The sequence below is a fragment of the Sciurus carolinensis genome, unplaced genomic scaffold, assembly GCF_902686445.1.
Source record: "Sciurus carolinensis unplaced genomic scaffold, mSciCar1.2, whole genome shotgun sequence".
NCBI classification, from domain to species: Eukaryota; Metazoa; Chordata; class Mammalia; order Rodentia; family Sciuridae; genus Sciurus; species Sciurus carolinensis.
The window spans coordinates 231,374-248,390 of record NW_025920289.1 but is presented as its reverse complement, the minus strand read 5'-3'; the positions used below and the strand labels follow the sequence as shown (position 1 = coordinate 248,390).

At 42.2% G+C, this 17,017-nt stretch overlaps 1 protein-coding gene across 1 annotated transcript in view; it reads right to left on the bottom strand.

The window, feature by feature from the left end:
* Positions 1-4,247: 4,247 nt before the first annotated feature.
* The window catches only part of LOC124975507 (polyunsaturated fatty acid 5-lipoxygenase-like), a 59,893-nt gene continuing 47,123 nt past the window's right edge, over positions 4,248-17,017 (bottom strand). The window contains 8 exon segments of the mRNA XM_047538192.1: positions 4,248-4,389; positions 4,391-4,410; positions 6,123-6,293; positions 6,759-6,859; positions 7,079-7,200; positions 7,381-7,559; positions 8,382-8,468; positions 9,164-9,367. Of these exon segments, the coding sequence (XP_047394148.1) occupies positions 4,248-4,389; positions 4,391-4,410; positions 6,123-6,293; positions 6,759-6,859; positions 7,079-7,200; positions 7,381-7,559; positions 8,382-8,468; positions 9,164-9,367 (1,026 nt within the window).

The window sequence follows — 17,017 nt, the reverse complement described above, 5'->3', positions numbered from 1 at the left end:
ATTTTATATACTTAATTTTATATACTCTTCTAAGGTTTAGGGAGTATAAATTTAAGTGCATTATCTTGAAGTGATGTCATAAGTAAGAGGCAAACAAATGAGAGAAAAGTCATAAACATGAATATAGGTACCAGAATATCCTTAGCATCTTCCAAGTATGACCTTAAATTAAAACTTCACATTAAAATATCTTAAACTTCTTTGAACGCCAACCCATATGCTTTTAAATGCATCTTTTCAAGCTGCATATCCTCCAGAATTCTGATTATCAATTCTTTCCTTCAGAGAAAAATTAATGAAACATTTCTTTTACTTTTTTTTCCCTGCTGAAAATGTTACAGATTGAAGATAGAGGTTTATAACCATGTTTAATGAATTGAATTACTTATTTTATAGTAATAAACTAAATGCTTTATTATAGAAATAATTACAAAAAAGTAATTGTTCTGTAACACAAATCAATCTTATCAGTGTTATTAACATGAATAAAGCTTTGTGTTGTTTCTTTTCATACCTTACTCTAAATTCCTTTTCTTTTGTTCTTTTGCTTAAAGTTATATTCTTACCTCTCTGTTTCTTTCTCCTCCCTTTTCAAAAAATTATTTACCCCTAGAGTCAGTATTTCCTTGAAAAATAATTTTCAGTATCTTTTATTTCAACAATCTGTCTCCATTCACTTATTGAGTTATCCTTTCTTGTTGTGTGTGACTTTCATTCATCAATCATTGCCCAAAAGGATTTAGTCTTTTCTTTCTTCTCTTTCTCCTAGGTGGAGCTGAATTTATTAATCTATTTTCTTTAGCTATTGTGATTGTAACCCATCTTATTATAAGCTATTCCTAAAACCTCTGCTTTTGTATTTTTCCTCCCAAGAGGTCATCCAGGCAAATATAAATTATGAAAACACATTAAAATACCACATTATTATTTCAAATTTCTTAAAATGATAATTTCTTCCAATGTGTCCCAAACTATAGATGGATTAAATGTTTTTCCAAGATTATTTAGGAAAAGAAAATTGATATATAATGGGGGTCAGGGCCTTGGGTATGCTAAGTAGGCTTTCTACCACTGAGCTATGTCCCCAGTCCATTTTGCCACCTCTTTTAAAAATCAGATGACTATAGATGTGTGAGATTGTCCTCTGGGTATTCTATTCTAGTCTATTGGTCTATGAGTCTGCATTTGGGTCAGTACCATGTTATTTTCCATATTGTGAATTTGTATTATGCTTCAAAATTGGGTATCCTGATGTCTTCAGAATTTCTCTTATTATTCAGGATTGTTTTAGTTATTCATTTTTTTTTCTTCCATTAAAATTTTAGGGTTGGGGTGGAGAGGGGGTGAGAGAAGGAAAAATAATGAGACAAATATCATTACCCTATGTACATGTATGATTACACAAATGGTACAACTCTATGTACTACCAGAGAAACAATAGTTGTACCCCATTTGTGTACAATGAATCAAAATAAATTTAAAAAATAGAAAAAAAGAATTTTAGGGTTATTTTTTATACTTCTGTGAGTATATCACTGGAATTTGATGAGAATTGCATGCAATGTGTGGATGACTTTCCATAATATGATTATTTTCACCGTATTAATATTGAACATAGTAGGTCTTTCTATCTTCTAATGTCATCAATTTCTTTTTTCAGCATTCTGTAATTTACTTGACTAGGATTTTAATCTCCTTGGTTTTTTTCTTCTTCTTCTCTTTCTCTTTTTTTATTTGAAGGTATTGTGAATGGAGTTATCTTGTTTTCAATCTCAGTGGGTTTGTTATTGGTATATAGAAAAACAGTATTTTTGCATGTCAATTTTGTATCCTGCTACTCACTTAAATTTTCTTATAACATCTAGAATTTTTCCAGTAGAGTGTTTAGGTTCTTCTAAAATAGGATTATATTACCTGCAAAAAGGGTAATTTCACTTTTTATTTCCTGTTTGTTTCTCTTTTGTTTCCTCTTGCCTAATTGCTCTGGCTAAAATTTCCAATACTACATTGTATAGGAGTGGTGAATTCGCACATACTTGTCTTGTTCTTGATTTTAGAGAAAATGCTTTAAATTCACCATTCAGTATCCTATTGACTTTGGATTTGACATACATAAACTTTATTATGTCTCTCCAAGTGGTTTGTTGCAGTTTGGGGTAAACAGAAGTATTTCCTAGAGAGGTCAATATTAGCAGGGTGCAATGGAACACATCTGTAATCCCAGCTACTTCAGAGGTTGAGGCAGGAGGATGGCAGCTCTATCTGAGCAATGAACAACCCGAGAACTTTAGAGAGACTTTGTTTTAAAGTAAAATAAAAATGTCTGTGAAGGAGTTTGGGAGTAGAGTGCTTACTAAGTATGCACAAGACGCTGGGTTCAATCCCCAGTATCACACACACATGCAAGTAAATAAAATCAGATAAAACAAAAAGCAGCAAACATTCAACTAAAGCTTAATTTGTTACTAATAGGAAAATTTTAAAAATTTGTTATTATTTTTGCTGTTTTATTTCTTTTTTTTGTTAGGCTATCCCTTTCTCTAACTAAGTAGTTTTAGTAAATATTACCATTTGTCAACAGCACTCCATTTAACAGTAAAATGAGAAGATGGGCAAAATAAGGCTTTATGGCACAGAAAATAACCAGCCACAGTTATGTAAACATGTCCATTTAAATTCCTGGTTTCATATTGTTTTCCTTACTTTAATAATGTAAGTTAGGCCAAATATAATTACCTTTCAGTATAGGCGTTTAGAATCAACAGACCATAACCTTTCAGAATGGGAGCTTTGGTGTTTAAATACAACAATAATTTTCCACCCTATTTCCTTTCAATGTAGGAAATCAGCAAATATAGTTAAACATTTTTATCTACTGATTTTAGTGGACATTAGAATATATTTGAACTGCTTTAATATAGATAGTATATACAGATGCATATTACTATCATAATATATATTTCAATAAAAGTTTAAAAATTTCTCTTTCTCTTTCTAAATGACATATATTGATTTTGGCTTTTGATATTTTAAAGTTTGCCTTCTCTCCGAATATTGTCATTTAGAAAAACGACTTAAATGCACTGTAAGGGCTCCCCACTGAACATATGGGAGGTAAAATCTTTTGTGTGAGGAAGCATTTTTACTGTTAAAATTATCTAATTAATTAATTTTTCATTAAAATATTCATTTTTTTTGTGAATTTAACACATAATGAATTAAATTTAGTCTAAACAGTGACCAAATTAAGTTGTCCAGGTCCCACTTTTTCTGCAAGTCATGCTGTAAACCCTGATGCAGAAGAAAACTAGTACCCAGCTCCAAACACAATGCCTGGAATCTGTCAGCCCTGCCAGCAGGAAAACAAGGGAGTAATTTAGTGCTGTTGTTTCATGTCATCCTCAGGGCACAGGAACAGATAAGATGGGTTCCCTGACCTTCCAGAGGCTCCCCTTCTTAGGGGGAGAACACACAGGAGAGCAACAACACAGTCACACAAAGCACTGGGAAGAGACAAGCTCTCTCTGAGCAATGAAGTATGCCTTCCCAGAGGTGATGGCATTTTGGATATGTTCTGAAGAATGAGTGAGAGCAGTCTAGGAAAAAGGCACCTGCTAGCCAGACTTGGGTGGCAGGCTTTTGCTCAGATGGAATCAGCAATATGATGTGCACACATGGGGCAGGGGTGGTGGCAGAGGTGAGGTAAGTGAACTGTTTGGGGTGAGTGGAATATACCATGTGGAACAAAACCTGCTTTAGATAACTACTTTATTTTTATGGCAATCAATTCTTAATTCATTCAACAAGAAGTTAAGTTATTTGGGCACCTACTACATGCAAGAAATTAAACTAAGGATAAGTAGCACAGAAATTCCCCATCTCCAAAAAGAACTGGCATCTGTTATCCTGATTTTCTGTTGCTCTTAGTGTGGAAGGACTCATCTGAGCCTGGGCAGGAGGCTCTGAAGTCCTCTATATAGGAGGGTCCCTGAAATATTTGCACACTTTGATCAAACTATGGGATTCACTACAGATGTATGGATAAACAGGAAAATGCTCTGAAGCTTTGGTACAACCTGACACATTCTGGAGGAGACTTTGGTTTGTAACCGGCCCATCAGGAAATCCCAACACACTTGCTAGGCTTGGTGGAAGAGAGGTGAGCTGCCAGGAGGTTAGCCCCAGAGCCTGCCACACAACCTGGAGTCTGGCTGGCCTTCCTCGGGTGGGACTGCCACAGGCAGGGTTCAGATGGCCACACTGTTCAGTATTCGGTCTGGAGACAAGTAGTAATAGGGCAGCTTTTTGTTCTTGTTGCGCTCAGCAATCACGCTGACAATGGCATCCAGGTTCTTGCGAAATCGGGCCATGGCCTCCTTCCCAGGCTTCTGGGTACATGCCTAGGAACAGCTGAGGGCACAGACATGGACAGAAAACTCAATGTAAGATGAGACCACATAAACTGATAGGCCTTGTCCCACCCCTATTGACCACGACTTGTGAGGACAGGGAGGGAGCATCTGCTCACCTTCCCTTTTCCTCTACCTTCTGCCACCTGCCACTATGCAGGTGTAGTGTATGTAAACAATGGAATACTATTCAGTCATAAAGAAGAATGAAATTCTGTCACTTGCAACAACATGGATGAACCTAGAGGACATTATGTTAAATGAAATAAACCTGGCACAGTAAGTCAAATGCTGTATGATCTCACTAATATGTGAAGCCTTAAACAGCTGATCTCCTAGAAGTTGATAGCAGAATAGTAGTTACCAGAGGGGAGGGGAGGGATGTAGGAGAAAAGGAGAGAGGAAGATCAGGGGATACAAAGCTACAGTTAGATAGGAAGAAAGAGTTGTAGTGTTTTATAGCATAGTAAGGTAACTAAAGTTCACAATATTGTAGTTTATATTTCATAATAACTAGAAGTTTCTGAATGTTCTCACCACAAGGAAATGAAAGATAAATATTTGAGGTGATGGGTTTTCTAAATGCCACAATTTGACTTTTACCCAATGTATACATGTACTAAAATATCACTTTGCACCCCATAAATATGTATAATTATAATGTGTCAATCAAAAACAAAATGAAACTTTAAAAATTAATGCCTTTTCAACCTGCTTTCCCTAAGGAATGCTCCAGAGCTGGGACTTTATCAATAAATGGGAAAAGTTTTGCCTCACTGCTGGGTAATTAGAAGCCCGTGTAATGGTGCAGGTGAGTGAAGAGGCTGCTAGTATCTCGGTTGTGGGAGTGTGACCCTGGTGCTCTGCCCTACACAGCACTCTCTATGTAGGCAAGTACGGGTACTGGTAGCCTCCTGCCCAGGAGAGCCATGGCCACGCCTTGTGGTGCAGGGTGTGGAAGTGGTGGCTACTTCCCGCTTGTGGGTCACCCGCTTGTTCACACAAATGACTGAAAATATACATTAGACATCTTTTTTTAAAAACTGGATTATTAAAATCAAAATTTCAGACTAGAAAGGGGATGGTGGGTTTTTGAATTTAGTTTGCAGAGAGCAATTCGGTCTTGACATTCTTTGACCGAGAAATTTCTCTACTAGAAATGTTTCCTCTGGCCATGCTGAACACATCAAAGACACATGTACAATGAAATCTAGTGAGGAAACAAGACATTAGCAAAGGGCACTCAGATATCCAATTCCTTCTGTGCAGCACTGCAAGTACTGCCAAGGGCTGTGTCAGTCAAGATACACTAGACTGGGTGTTAGATTACCAGGTTTAAGTGTTTGGAAGAAACCAGGAAACTTTGTTGTTCCCCCTGGGAGGCCAGGGAAGAAACCACATGGAAGATCTTGACAGTAGCTGAAAGCAGTGGGAGGTAGGGAGTGGTTATCACTCACCCCTGCTCTGGTCAATCACCTTAAATGGAGCAAAGCCTGTGTCCTCTCTTGCCCCACCCACTCTGAGATCTCTCTAGGTGCTGCCATGAAGACCAGGTAGCACCTGCAGCTAATTTTGGACCCTCCAGCCTTGGAAGTCAGGATTCCTTGCTGTAGGTGTCCACCCTGATCCCTTTGTCACAAACAAAACCTTGAACTTGAGAAATGGGTTAAATATTGGGAGACCTGCACAGTCCCTCATCCTGTTTAGTCTTACCTCATTGTCCTGAAACTGGCTCAGAGCCCACACTGCACCCAGATGCCAGCATGAGCGGCCACGGTCGGGCAGAGTATCCACAATCTGCTCTATGTTCACCACTCCCTTGGCCTTGGGCGGTGGGGCACGCTTGGTTGGGGGAGCATTGGGGATCCAGGAACACCAGTCGTACTGCGGAAACAGCACCCACAGAAGTGGTGACCCGGAAGTCCAGATGCCGGACCACCTGCAACCCACCACATCTGCACCTGCCTGACCCGGAAAGCACCTGCCTGGTCACCTTTACCCCTCCTCTTGGGTGTCCCCATCCCTCCTGAGGTACCGTCCCTCATCTCTGAGGTTCCATTCCCTCCTTCCTAGAGGGAGACCCTCACCCTAATCATCCTGTAGCAACCCGGCAGCGATCCCCTCCTTTCGAGTGGAGGGAGCCTTTAGCTGAACCTGTGGAACAGGTGCCTGTAGACACTGATTCCAGGCCCAGAGGCTGCCAAGGGTGAGGCGGTAACCGGGCAGAAAGGACAATGCCTGAAGTGGAAGGAGGAGGAAAAAGCGGGCCTGACTTCGCCAGCTAGCAGTGGATGGAGGGGATCTGAATGAGTTCCCGCCCAGAGAGGGGGCTGCCCTGGTGCAGCCTACCTGGCCGAAGTTCACCGCTGCGTGCTGGGCCGAGGCCGTAAAGATCACCACAGTCAGGTACTCGGACAACTTCTCCCGGCTCTTGATCGACTTGGGGAAGCCTGAGGCGGAGTCATGGCTGCTGAGCCCTTCCCCCCGGAGGAGGGACCCCTGGGACCCCGCCCTCCCGTGGCGTCTCAGCGTCCCCCCAAGTGCTGGAGAGATTCCTGCTGCTAAAGACACTCCAGGAGCCGAGAACGGCTCCAAGCACACCACTGGGAGGGATCGGATCAAGTCTCCCAGAGCAGTCCAGAGGGTTAGAAAGAGCGGCTGTGACTTACCTGAGGCCTTATTGCCCCGCATGCCATATACGTAAACGTCCTTCACAAAGTCCTGAAGCTCCTGGTCCTCTTCTACAACCTGGTCACTCTCATAGTAGATGCCCACCACTTCAGATGTGAACCTGGCTCAGAAGGGGGCCGGCAGGAATGAGTGCCCCACGTTGACCTTAATATCACTCCTTAACGTCAGGACTCAGAATTCCCACAGCCCTTCCCTCCAACAGCAACTAACCATGGAGCCAGGTCAGGACCCGATGACTCCTCCTGGGGCTTCCTTCCCCCAGACCCCAGTCACTACTCACGCCTGAATGGCCTCCCACACCAGCAGCCCATCATCTCGGTAGAAGTAGTAGGGGATGTCCTCAGTGCTTTCCATGCCCCGGGCCTTGAGGGCCGTGGGGAAGCACAGGGAAGCATAGGTCAGGTCTTTCATGGCCCTCTGCACCATCTGCACGTGCCCGCCACCTCCAGTGGCATTGGCCTGGGTAGGAGGAGAGAGCCCCTGATCGAGGATGGCTTTCCTGCCCAGCTGTCCAGCCCAGGAGTTCATCCCTGCATCCATGAGAAAGTGGGAGGGCAGTGGGGTGACAGAGCAAGATGGGCAAACCTTTTGCATGTGAGGTGGGGAGGAGTGATGTTTGATTTGTAGAAGGCCTAGCCTTCCAATCCCCATGAAGAGGTGATAGAGAGAAGTTTCTCCCCTCCAATGAAAGGGGCTGAATCACCATGTATTACAGCACTGCAGGAGGGAGGGCCAGGCTCCCACCTGCAGGAAGGCAACTAGGCAGCTGGCAGGGGAAGAGTGGGCACCCACCAGTAGGGGATCTGCTTTCCTGATGCCCTGCTGGGAGAAGACTGGGTTGTGGGTCGGGGACATTAAGGGCCTAGGAGAGAGGGTGGGAGGCTGTGCTCAGAATGTTAGGCAGGTCCCAGGCAGAAATGGTAGGGCTGTGCAATGTGGGAAAGTGACACAGAACTCTAGTGTGTATAGGGTCAGTGGTCTATGAAGAGTGTGACTCTGGGCTTGAAGAGGAGAAGCGTGGTAGGAGGTGACAAACAGACATCACAAGGAAGAAGACATGGTAACACCCTGAGAAGAGGAGAGGGTGCCTTGACGGGTGGAAAGGGCTAGAGGTTAGTCATAGAAGCTGGGAATTAGCTGCAAGTACAGCATCCAGCCTTCTACTTTTTCCAAACCTCCACCCAGTGGCCTGGTCTCCTGAAAGGGAATCTGAACTTCAGATGGGTTGTAGAGGCTACTAAGCAGGAATCTTCCAGGTACTGTGTGTTGGAGGGCACCTACCTTGTCAAAGAGGCCATACTCGCAGATGAGCTGTTCGCGGGCCTTGGTGTTGATGGCGATGGTGAACCTCACATGTGCCACCAACAGCTTGGAAGGGAAAGAGCAAAGACCTCAGAGAGGGCCCCTTGGGACACTGAGCATCCCCACCCCAGCCCATAGTGCAAGGGGGTGATGCTGAACACAGTAAGCAAAGGTCTGGGTGCCTGTCTTCTTGCCAAGTAATTGCTGGAGGCCTGGGGGACACAGCTTTGATGACAATGGCAATAATGATAAAAAGGATGACAGTCAACACTTGTCTAATGCTTAACTATGTGCTAGGCATTGCTCAAACTCTCTGAACGTATTAATTATTTTAATCCTGACCATCGTCCTAAGAGGCAGAGTATTACTTTCACTTTCTTTATAGATGAGAAACTGAGCTATGGAGGTATTTCTTTCTTTTTTTTTTTTTTTTAAGCCTTCAGTTACTCTAGCAATCATTGCTGAGAGGATGCAGGAAGATGGAAAGAAAGTGACAGTGAGCTCATTTGCCTTTCAAGCTCTACTTCCCAGCCAACCAGGCTCCATGTCAGGTCTAGGCCCTGGCCCCTGCCCTAGCTTTACATCTGAAGGACCCATCAAGCTTCCAGCAGCTTTCTTCCTTGTAGGGCATTACTGTCTCTCTGAGCATTTCTCCTGAGGTCCCTCTCTGCTACTCACTCCCAGCCACAGACCCCCTGAGGGGAAGACAGCTACCATACCTAGTGTTCTCACTCTGCAGGTGGGGTGGTAACTGGCTGTACCTTGAAAATGGGGTGCACAGCAGGCAGCTGGCGATACATGGCGATACCAAAAACCTCAGATACCAGGTGTGTGCACAGAAGGTGGGTGATGGTCTGGTGTCCATGGAAGTCACTGGAACGCACTCAGATTTTGGCCAAAAGCCAGTCATATTTGGCATCCGAAGGGAGAAAAATAGGGTTCTCCTCTCCTGGGGTTTGGTTGAGCTGATAGATTGAAGAAAGAAAAACATTGTATATTTTGCTCTAGACTACAGAATAATGTAAATGTCTTCAATAGTGACTTTCAAATCATAAGAAGAGCATGGAGGACTTCCAGGGGCCCAGGGTTCACGTTTTATGTCCTATCTATCACACTTATAATCTGGACAACCCTAGATGAGTAACCAAGTCTTTCTGAGCCCCAGGGACAGTAATTCCTCATGAGTTATGATAAGGCCACATGGAGACATCACAAGAAACAGGGAGGTGCAGATGGACATGATCCCTGCTCTTGTCCTCTTCCCTCCTGGCTTCCTGCCCGGTCTCCCATTGCTGTTCTTTGACCTTCCATACTCTTCTCTCTGGGAAGTAGAGGTTAAACTACCCCCAGGGTTTGCCCAGGTGCTCATGTCATCCCTTCTTGCCCTCAATTAGCTCCTCCTGGGCCTGGGGCTCTGGGGCCCTCATGCTGCCCAGTCTCCTAGACGAGTAGTTTGAGCCCTGCCCTGGGCTCTAGACCTGTAGCTGGATGTGGCCTGCAGCACAGGACCAGCTTACCTTCTCCTTTCCAGTTTGAACTCCACACTGGGGCCAAGGCAATTTTTCTCTAAAGTACAAGTCATGTTATATTAACCTCCTCTTGAAAAATATTCAGTTATCTCTTAATGCCACAAAATAAAGTCCCCATACTCCTCAGTGATCTGGCCTCCAAAGCCTCTGTACACCGCATTCTGGCCTTTTCACCCTCTCTTCCTGGCCCACCATTGATCCCTAGCTTTGCCTGTGGCAGCAGTCATCCTCAATCATCATCATCACTTGTGTGTGTGTGTGTGTGTGTGTGTGTGTGTGTGTGTGTGTGCGCACGCGCGCTGGCATGCACAGAGAGAGAAAGAGAGAGAGAGAGAGAGAGAGAGAGAGAGAAATGCTGGGGCTCAAACCCAGAGTCTAATGCATGCTAGGCAAGCACTGTAACACTGAGCCACATCCGAACCCCACTCATCACTCATGAATTACCAGCCCCACTTCAGTACCCAACAGTGAGATCTCTGGGGAGCCTGGATGGCAGAGGCTAGGGCTACCCCATCTCTTAGGACAGGAAGTCTTGAAGGGACTGGCATTTAAGGTGACCTGGGAAAACAATGTGCCAGCAGCAGATGCTGAGGCTGAGAGCAGGCTGGGAAGAGAGTTGGCTGGGTTTGGGGCAGTTGGGGAGTTCAGTGTGGTTCCAGCAAAGACAGGGAACTGACCCAGCTGAGAAAGGACTCAGATGGGTCCCGCTATTTTGGAACATGACTTATTTGTTCGTTTCTTCCTCGAAAACAGGACTATCCTTTTGAAGTATAATGCAAGCTACATGAGGTGCTTCAAATTTTCAGGAAGTCACATTTTAAAATATAAAAGGAAATAGGTGGGAAAAAAAAAGGAAACAGGTGAAATTTAGGTTAATAATAATTTTATTTTACCAACTATATTTGAAATATTCACTTCAACATGAAACCAATCTACAACTATTAAATGGAATATTTCACCCCCCATTCTAAGTCTTTGAAATCTAGCGTGTAGTTTGCACCTACAGCATTTCTTGGTTTGGACTAGTTGAGTTTCAAGTGCTCCAGAGCCATGGGAGGCCAGTGGTTCCTGCACAGGCTAAGGGAAAGAGCTACTCTAGCAGTCCACTTCAGTTGCTTCTGGTGGAGAGAGATGGGTGGGAGGAGAGGAGAGCAGAGTTTGATTTGCATGATATTCATTGTTTTTTTATTAATGGGATTCACTATCCATCTTTATTAGATAATTTCAGCTAAAATTTGAATGATCAGGTTTTCTTGAAAAATTAGGAGTTGGGAGAACCGTGTACAGAACAAAATCTTCCCCTTTTAAAGTAGTCCCAGGGCTCAAAGTCCCTGTCTGATGTTTTACTCATTTGCGTTGGCTGCCTTACCCACAGGCACCTGCTGCTGTGCTCTCTGCCTCCCAGGTACCCTCTGATAAAGTCCTGACATGCTCTAATACATTCCTGACATGTTCCTGATAGGCTTTGGGACCTGGAGACCCTCTGCTACATGTTAGGGGTTCTACCTGTACTATCTCACTTAATCCTCATGATGACTCTGCAAAGTAGGTATTCCTTTTCATTCCCATTTTACACAGGAAGAAACTGAGTGGAATCAGTAGCTCTCCCAAGTCACACAGGTGGTAAAGTGCTGATCTGAGACAGCTCTGCTCTCTGCCCATTTCAGATCTACTACATGGCTTTCTCCCCTCTCTCCTCTCTCTGCCAATCTGCACTGCACTCGAATTTCCTCAATGAGCTTTTAGGCCCACTACACACCTTACCCTCCCACATATCCTTCACAGCCTTCCACCCCTGTCCAGGGTCTCAGTCCACCATGGGAGTCTAGAATGTCCCCTGGAAAATTGGCTTGCGGTATTTTAATTATTATTATTATTTTTTTTTTTTGGTGGAGGAGTGGGTAAGGAAGTAGCTGTTTCTGATTAGAAAATAGTATCTGCTCATTGTTAAAAAATAAAAATTTGGTTATTAAAGAGTTTAAGAAAGAGAACATTCCATGATCCAGATCTGAAGTCTAACCACCACCTTCTGGTAAGTCTTCTTTGTTAGGTCTTTGAATATGTTTGTATTTATCTGTTTATGTTTGTATTTTCCATAAACTGAATCTTATTTGAAGGAACATCTGTCTCTTCTTCCTTTGCACATCCGACCCCCAACACACTCATCCCCAGTGTTCCCAAGTGGATGACCATTATCTGCCCAAGTACATGGTGTCTTCTGTCCTTGCATTCATTTTACATAAATGAGTTCATCTTATCTATAATCTTTTTCTTGCTTTTCCATTGTGTTAATGTGTTTCAGAACCCCTGCCCCAAGGACATCTGGGGCATATCTAATGCACTATTAACTTTAATTTGCTTCCCTAACTACTGGTGAAGTGGGGCATTTTTCCATATGGTGCCTGTCCACTTACATCTCCTTTTTCTGTGAATAGCCTGTTCATATTCTCTGCCCATTTTTTTTTAATTGAGGGATTTGTCTTTTCCTTATCTCTTTGAAGGAACTCTTTGTATATCATAGATTTTCATTCTTTATCTGGAACTGGTGTGGCAGTCATTTTACCTACTTTATTATTGCCTTTTGACTTTGTTTATGGTGTATTTTACTATCAATTTTTAAATATTATATAATCAAATATGCATATCTTTTCCCTTGTAAGATCTTGGTTTCTTGTTTTCATTTTAAAAGAAATCAATCCCTCCATTATTCATTGTGTTTCTATATTCTCTTTTACTTTTTTAATTTTAATATTTATTTCACTTGAATTTTATTTTTGTTATTACAAAGGAGAGGGTCCAATTTGTTTTCTCCCTATTCAATGGTAGTATAATAACACCATGAAAATGCCATTCCCTTTCCCTGAGTTGAAAAATCCACCTTAAATTTCTCTGTATGGGGGGCCTATTTCTAGACTCTTTGCACTATCGCTCACCCTCAACCTGCCTTCATTCATAGATCTGCTTTAACCAATGATCTTAAAATATTTCTTCATAGCAGAAGGTCCCTCTCTGTGTTTTTCTTTTTCAAAAATTTGTGCCTTCCTTGAAGATTTCTTTTCCTATATGAATCTTTCAATTATTTTATTTAGTCATCTTAACTATTTTTTTAGTCTCCTCACACCATCCCCAACAAAAAGGAAAACCTGGTTAAGGTTTTTTTTTTTTTTTATTGTAAACAAATGGGATACATGTTGTTTCTCTGTCTGTACATGGCGTAAAGGCATACCATTTGTGTAATCATAAATTTACATAGGGTAATGTTGTTTGATTCATTCTGCCATTTTTTCCCTTCCCCCCTCCCTTCCCTTTCCCTCCATCTATACAGTCCTTCCTTCCTCCATTCCTGCCCCCCTCCCTAAACCCAACTCCAACCCCAACACTAACCCTTCCCACCCCCATTATGTGTCATCATCCACTTATTAGCGATATCATTCTTCCTTTGGTTTTTTGAGATTGGCTTATCTCACTTAGCATGATATTCTCCAATTTCATCCATTTGCCTGCAAATGCCATAATTTTATCATTCTTTATGGCTGAGTAATATTCCATTGTATATATATACCACATTTTCTTTATCCATTCATCAATTGAAGGACATCTAGGTTGGTTCCACAATCTGGCTATTGTGAACTGAGCAGCTATGAACATTGATGTGGCTGTATCTCTGTAATATGCTGATTTTAAGTCCTTTGGGTATAGGCCAAGGAGTGGGATAGCTGGGTCAAATGGTGTTTCCATTCCAAGTTTTCTAAGGAATCTCCACTACTGCTTTCCAGAGTGGCTGCACTAATTTGCAGCCCCACCAGCAATGTAGAGTGTACCTTTCTCCCCACATCCTCGCCAACACCTGTTGTTGCTTGTATTCTTGATAATTGCCATTCTAATTGGGGTGAGATGGAATCTTAGGGTGGTTTTGATTTGCATTTCTCTTATTACTAGAGATGTTGAACATTTTTCCATGGTTAAGGTTTTAAATGGAAGCACATTAAGTTTACATAATAAAATTTGATAGAATTGGCATTTTCCTAAATGTTTGTACTAGTGCATTATTAGTGGTATCTTTATATCATACAAGTGTTCTATTCAATGTCAAATCATTGTTAAGATTTATTTACATATCCTTTAAAATGATTGTAGATTTTCTTGATATGAACATTATATTTTGTCATTGGCATGGAGAAAGGCTATTCAATTTATTGGGGATATATCTGTCTGGACACTTAGCTAAACAAACTTATTTACTCAAGTAGCTTTTTTTAAAATGATAATCTCTTGTGTTTTCTAGGTCCACCATCACATCACTACTAGAAAATATAATCTTCCTTATTCTTTTACAATTTGCTTATTGTTTATTTTATTTCCTGCTTTATTTCATGTGCTAGGATTTCTAAAATAATGTTGAATGACAATGCTGATAAGCATTTTTGCTTTGTTTGGTTTGGTTTGGTTTTGAGGTGCTGGGGATGAACTTAGGGCTTCTTATGTGCTAGGTAAGCACTGATTGAGCTACATCCCCAGCCCCATATCAGCACTCCTGTTTATGATTTTAATGGAAATAGCTTTAGAGTTGTATCTTTTTGAATGAAGCTTGCTGTCTAGCTTCTACATAAGTCCATTCTGTTACTATTTTAACTTTTATTAGTTGTGGTTACAACATGTTATTAAATTCCCTTTTTGGTTCAATTGACATAAGCTTTCTCCTTATTGGTATAATACATTGCACTGGGAGCTCTATTGATATTGAAATACCTCAAATAAACCCTACGTAGTTGTAACATATTAGTCATTATTACACTACTGGCACTTTGCCAGTAGTATCATTTTAAGATTTATTTTTCAATCTTGATTACTAACTTGGATTAGATTTTCTTTTGCAGCCTACTTGTATCCAGTTTCAGAACTAAGGTTATGCCAGCTGCAAAGAATGAATTTGAGGGCATATCAATACCTCAAAGAGCTTGGGAAACATCTGCTGTCTAAAGGTTGACTAAAACCTAGCTGCTCAGCATGTGCACCTTGCACTAGTCTAGATATTTAATCTATTTTCTATTGTTTATATGGAAACTGGGCTGTTTTCTAATTTCTTCTAATTTATATTTTCCAAACTTTTAATGAATTTCCTATAGTTTTTTCTTTCCAAATTTCTTGTCACACAACAAATTGGTAATGACAATTATTCTTTATTTTTATCTCCTTTCTTATTCCTACTCTTGTATATTTTGCTTTCTCTCTCCTTTTTGTTTTTGGAACTTGGATAGAAGCCAGGACCTTGTGCGTGCTAGGCATGAGCTCTACTACTGAGTAGCTCCTCTCCAGTTTTCCCCCATCAGCCTAATGAGAAGTTCTGTTTTTTTGTTTTTTTTCTTTTGGACCTCTCAGAACCAGATTTCATATTTATTGTCCTCTGGCATTCATTTACATGTTTTGTTTTATAATTATACACTGTTTTGGGGTTCATTTTGACCAAATCATACATGTAACCAATTTGATTCTAATCCCCATTTTCTACTCCCCTTTTCCTTCCCTCCTCTTTTCCCATATCTTCCCTCCTCTACTCTACAAAACTTCCTTTCTTCTACATTTACATAAAGGTGAAATTCCCTTTGGTACCTTTATGTATCACATGGGTCTTTACAGTGTGCAAAATTTGCATTTTCAGGAGAGGAGAGAAACTCAGAAGCCCCTACGGCTTGCCCAGGGTCCCAGTACCTGCTGTCAAGTGGCAGAGCTGGGATTTAAGCCTCTCCCCTGGACAGGCTCCCCTGGAGGCATCTGTCAGTGGCAACCAGTCCTTTTTCTGGCATCTCCCAGTGATGATTTCTTCCCTTATGTTACCTGTCCCTTCACCTTCTGCCTCACTTTCTCAGGCATAGGGCCTCTCTCTGATAACACACTGGGGGCTCCTAGGGGTGGGGAGATGTGCCCCTGGGAGACTGGGGGAAGAATGGGAATCTCTAGCCAGATGACCTGGCTTGCATCCCAGCACTGTGGTTGATGGTGTACACCTGTGCCTCAGTTTCCTTATCTGAGGAAAATGATCCACTTGAATGAAGACAATTTCCTGTCTGAAACCCCAGGGGCCAAATGTGCTTTAGAATTCAGAGTTTTTTTTTTTTTTTTTTTTTTTTTTAATTTTAGCAGTGGGTATACTTCCTTAGGTGACTGGCCCACCTTCTCTGGGTCTGGAATAACATAATATTTTATATTACAGTACAATTTCTGCAGCACTCCATTTACATATCACATGGAATGGAGGGGACTCCAAATAACCTTTCTTTTTGGTTCAGAGAAGGTTTATTTGCTATAAGGTTTTGAAATACAGCTTTCAGAATTTTTTAGATTTCAGAATTGAGAGTAAGTTTTTGAGGACTGGGCAGGTAACCCTTAGATGGTCTTGGAGTATAGTCAGTGCCTGACAAATGCAGCTGCCATATGCTCTTAACATCCAGTGTCCAGTGCATAGGCATTGTTTACTGAATGTGCAACTGCCTATCCTCCCACCCTCGGGGTCCTATGCATTCTCTCTACCACCGCCAGGGGGCCTATATTTAGTTCTGTCCTGCCTGTTCTGGTCCTGGTCCCTGCTGTCTATGTACTTGCTCCCATTGTGCAGGACAGATGAAGCCTTGTGCAGAACTGCTTCTTCCAGACTGTTTCCTCCATCCTCCACTATTTTTGAGAATGCAAGAACCTTAGGCATCAAGAAAGGTGTCCCAGGGCTGTCCCACTTTCTGACATTTGTGCCCATGGCACCTCTTGGTGGCCTCAATCTCCAGATCAATTCTCAACTTCACCTACCTGACCCCTGTGGGCACCTTGATTTGGAGGCCCTGGTTAGGGTGCTGTCATTCCAGGGCAGGTCCTCCACAGCATGTCTCACCCTGCCAGGGATTTATCAAGTATGACTGGAAGAATGGAGCCCTCTCTTCCTCCATGATGGTGGTGACCCACCCACAGAGGCAAAAAAGTCCTAATGTCTTATTTTTCCTTCAGTTTCAGCACCTTCCTTATGACCACAGAGGAGAGCTGTTTCCCTGTCCTGGAGATACAGATGAAGTTGCCCAGGAAATTCCTCCCCCAGACTCC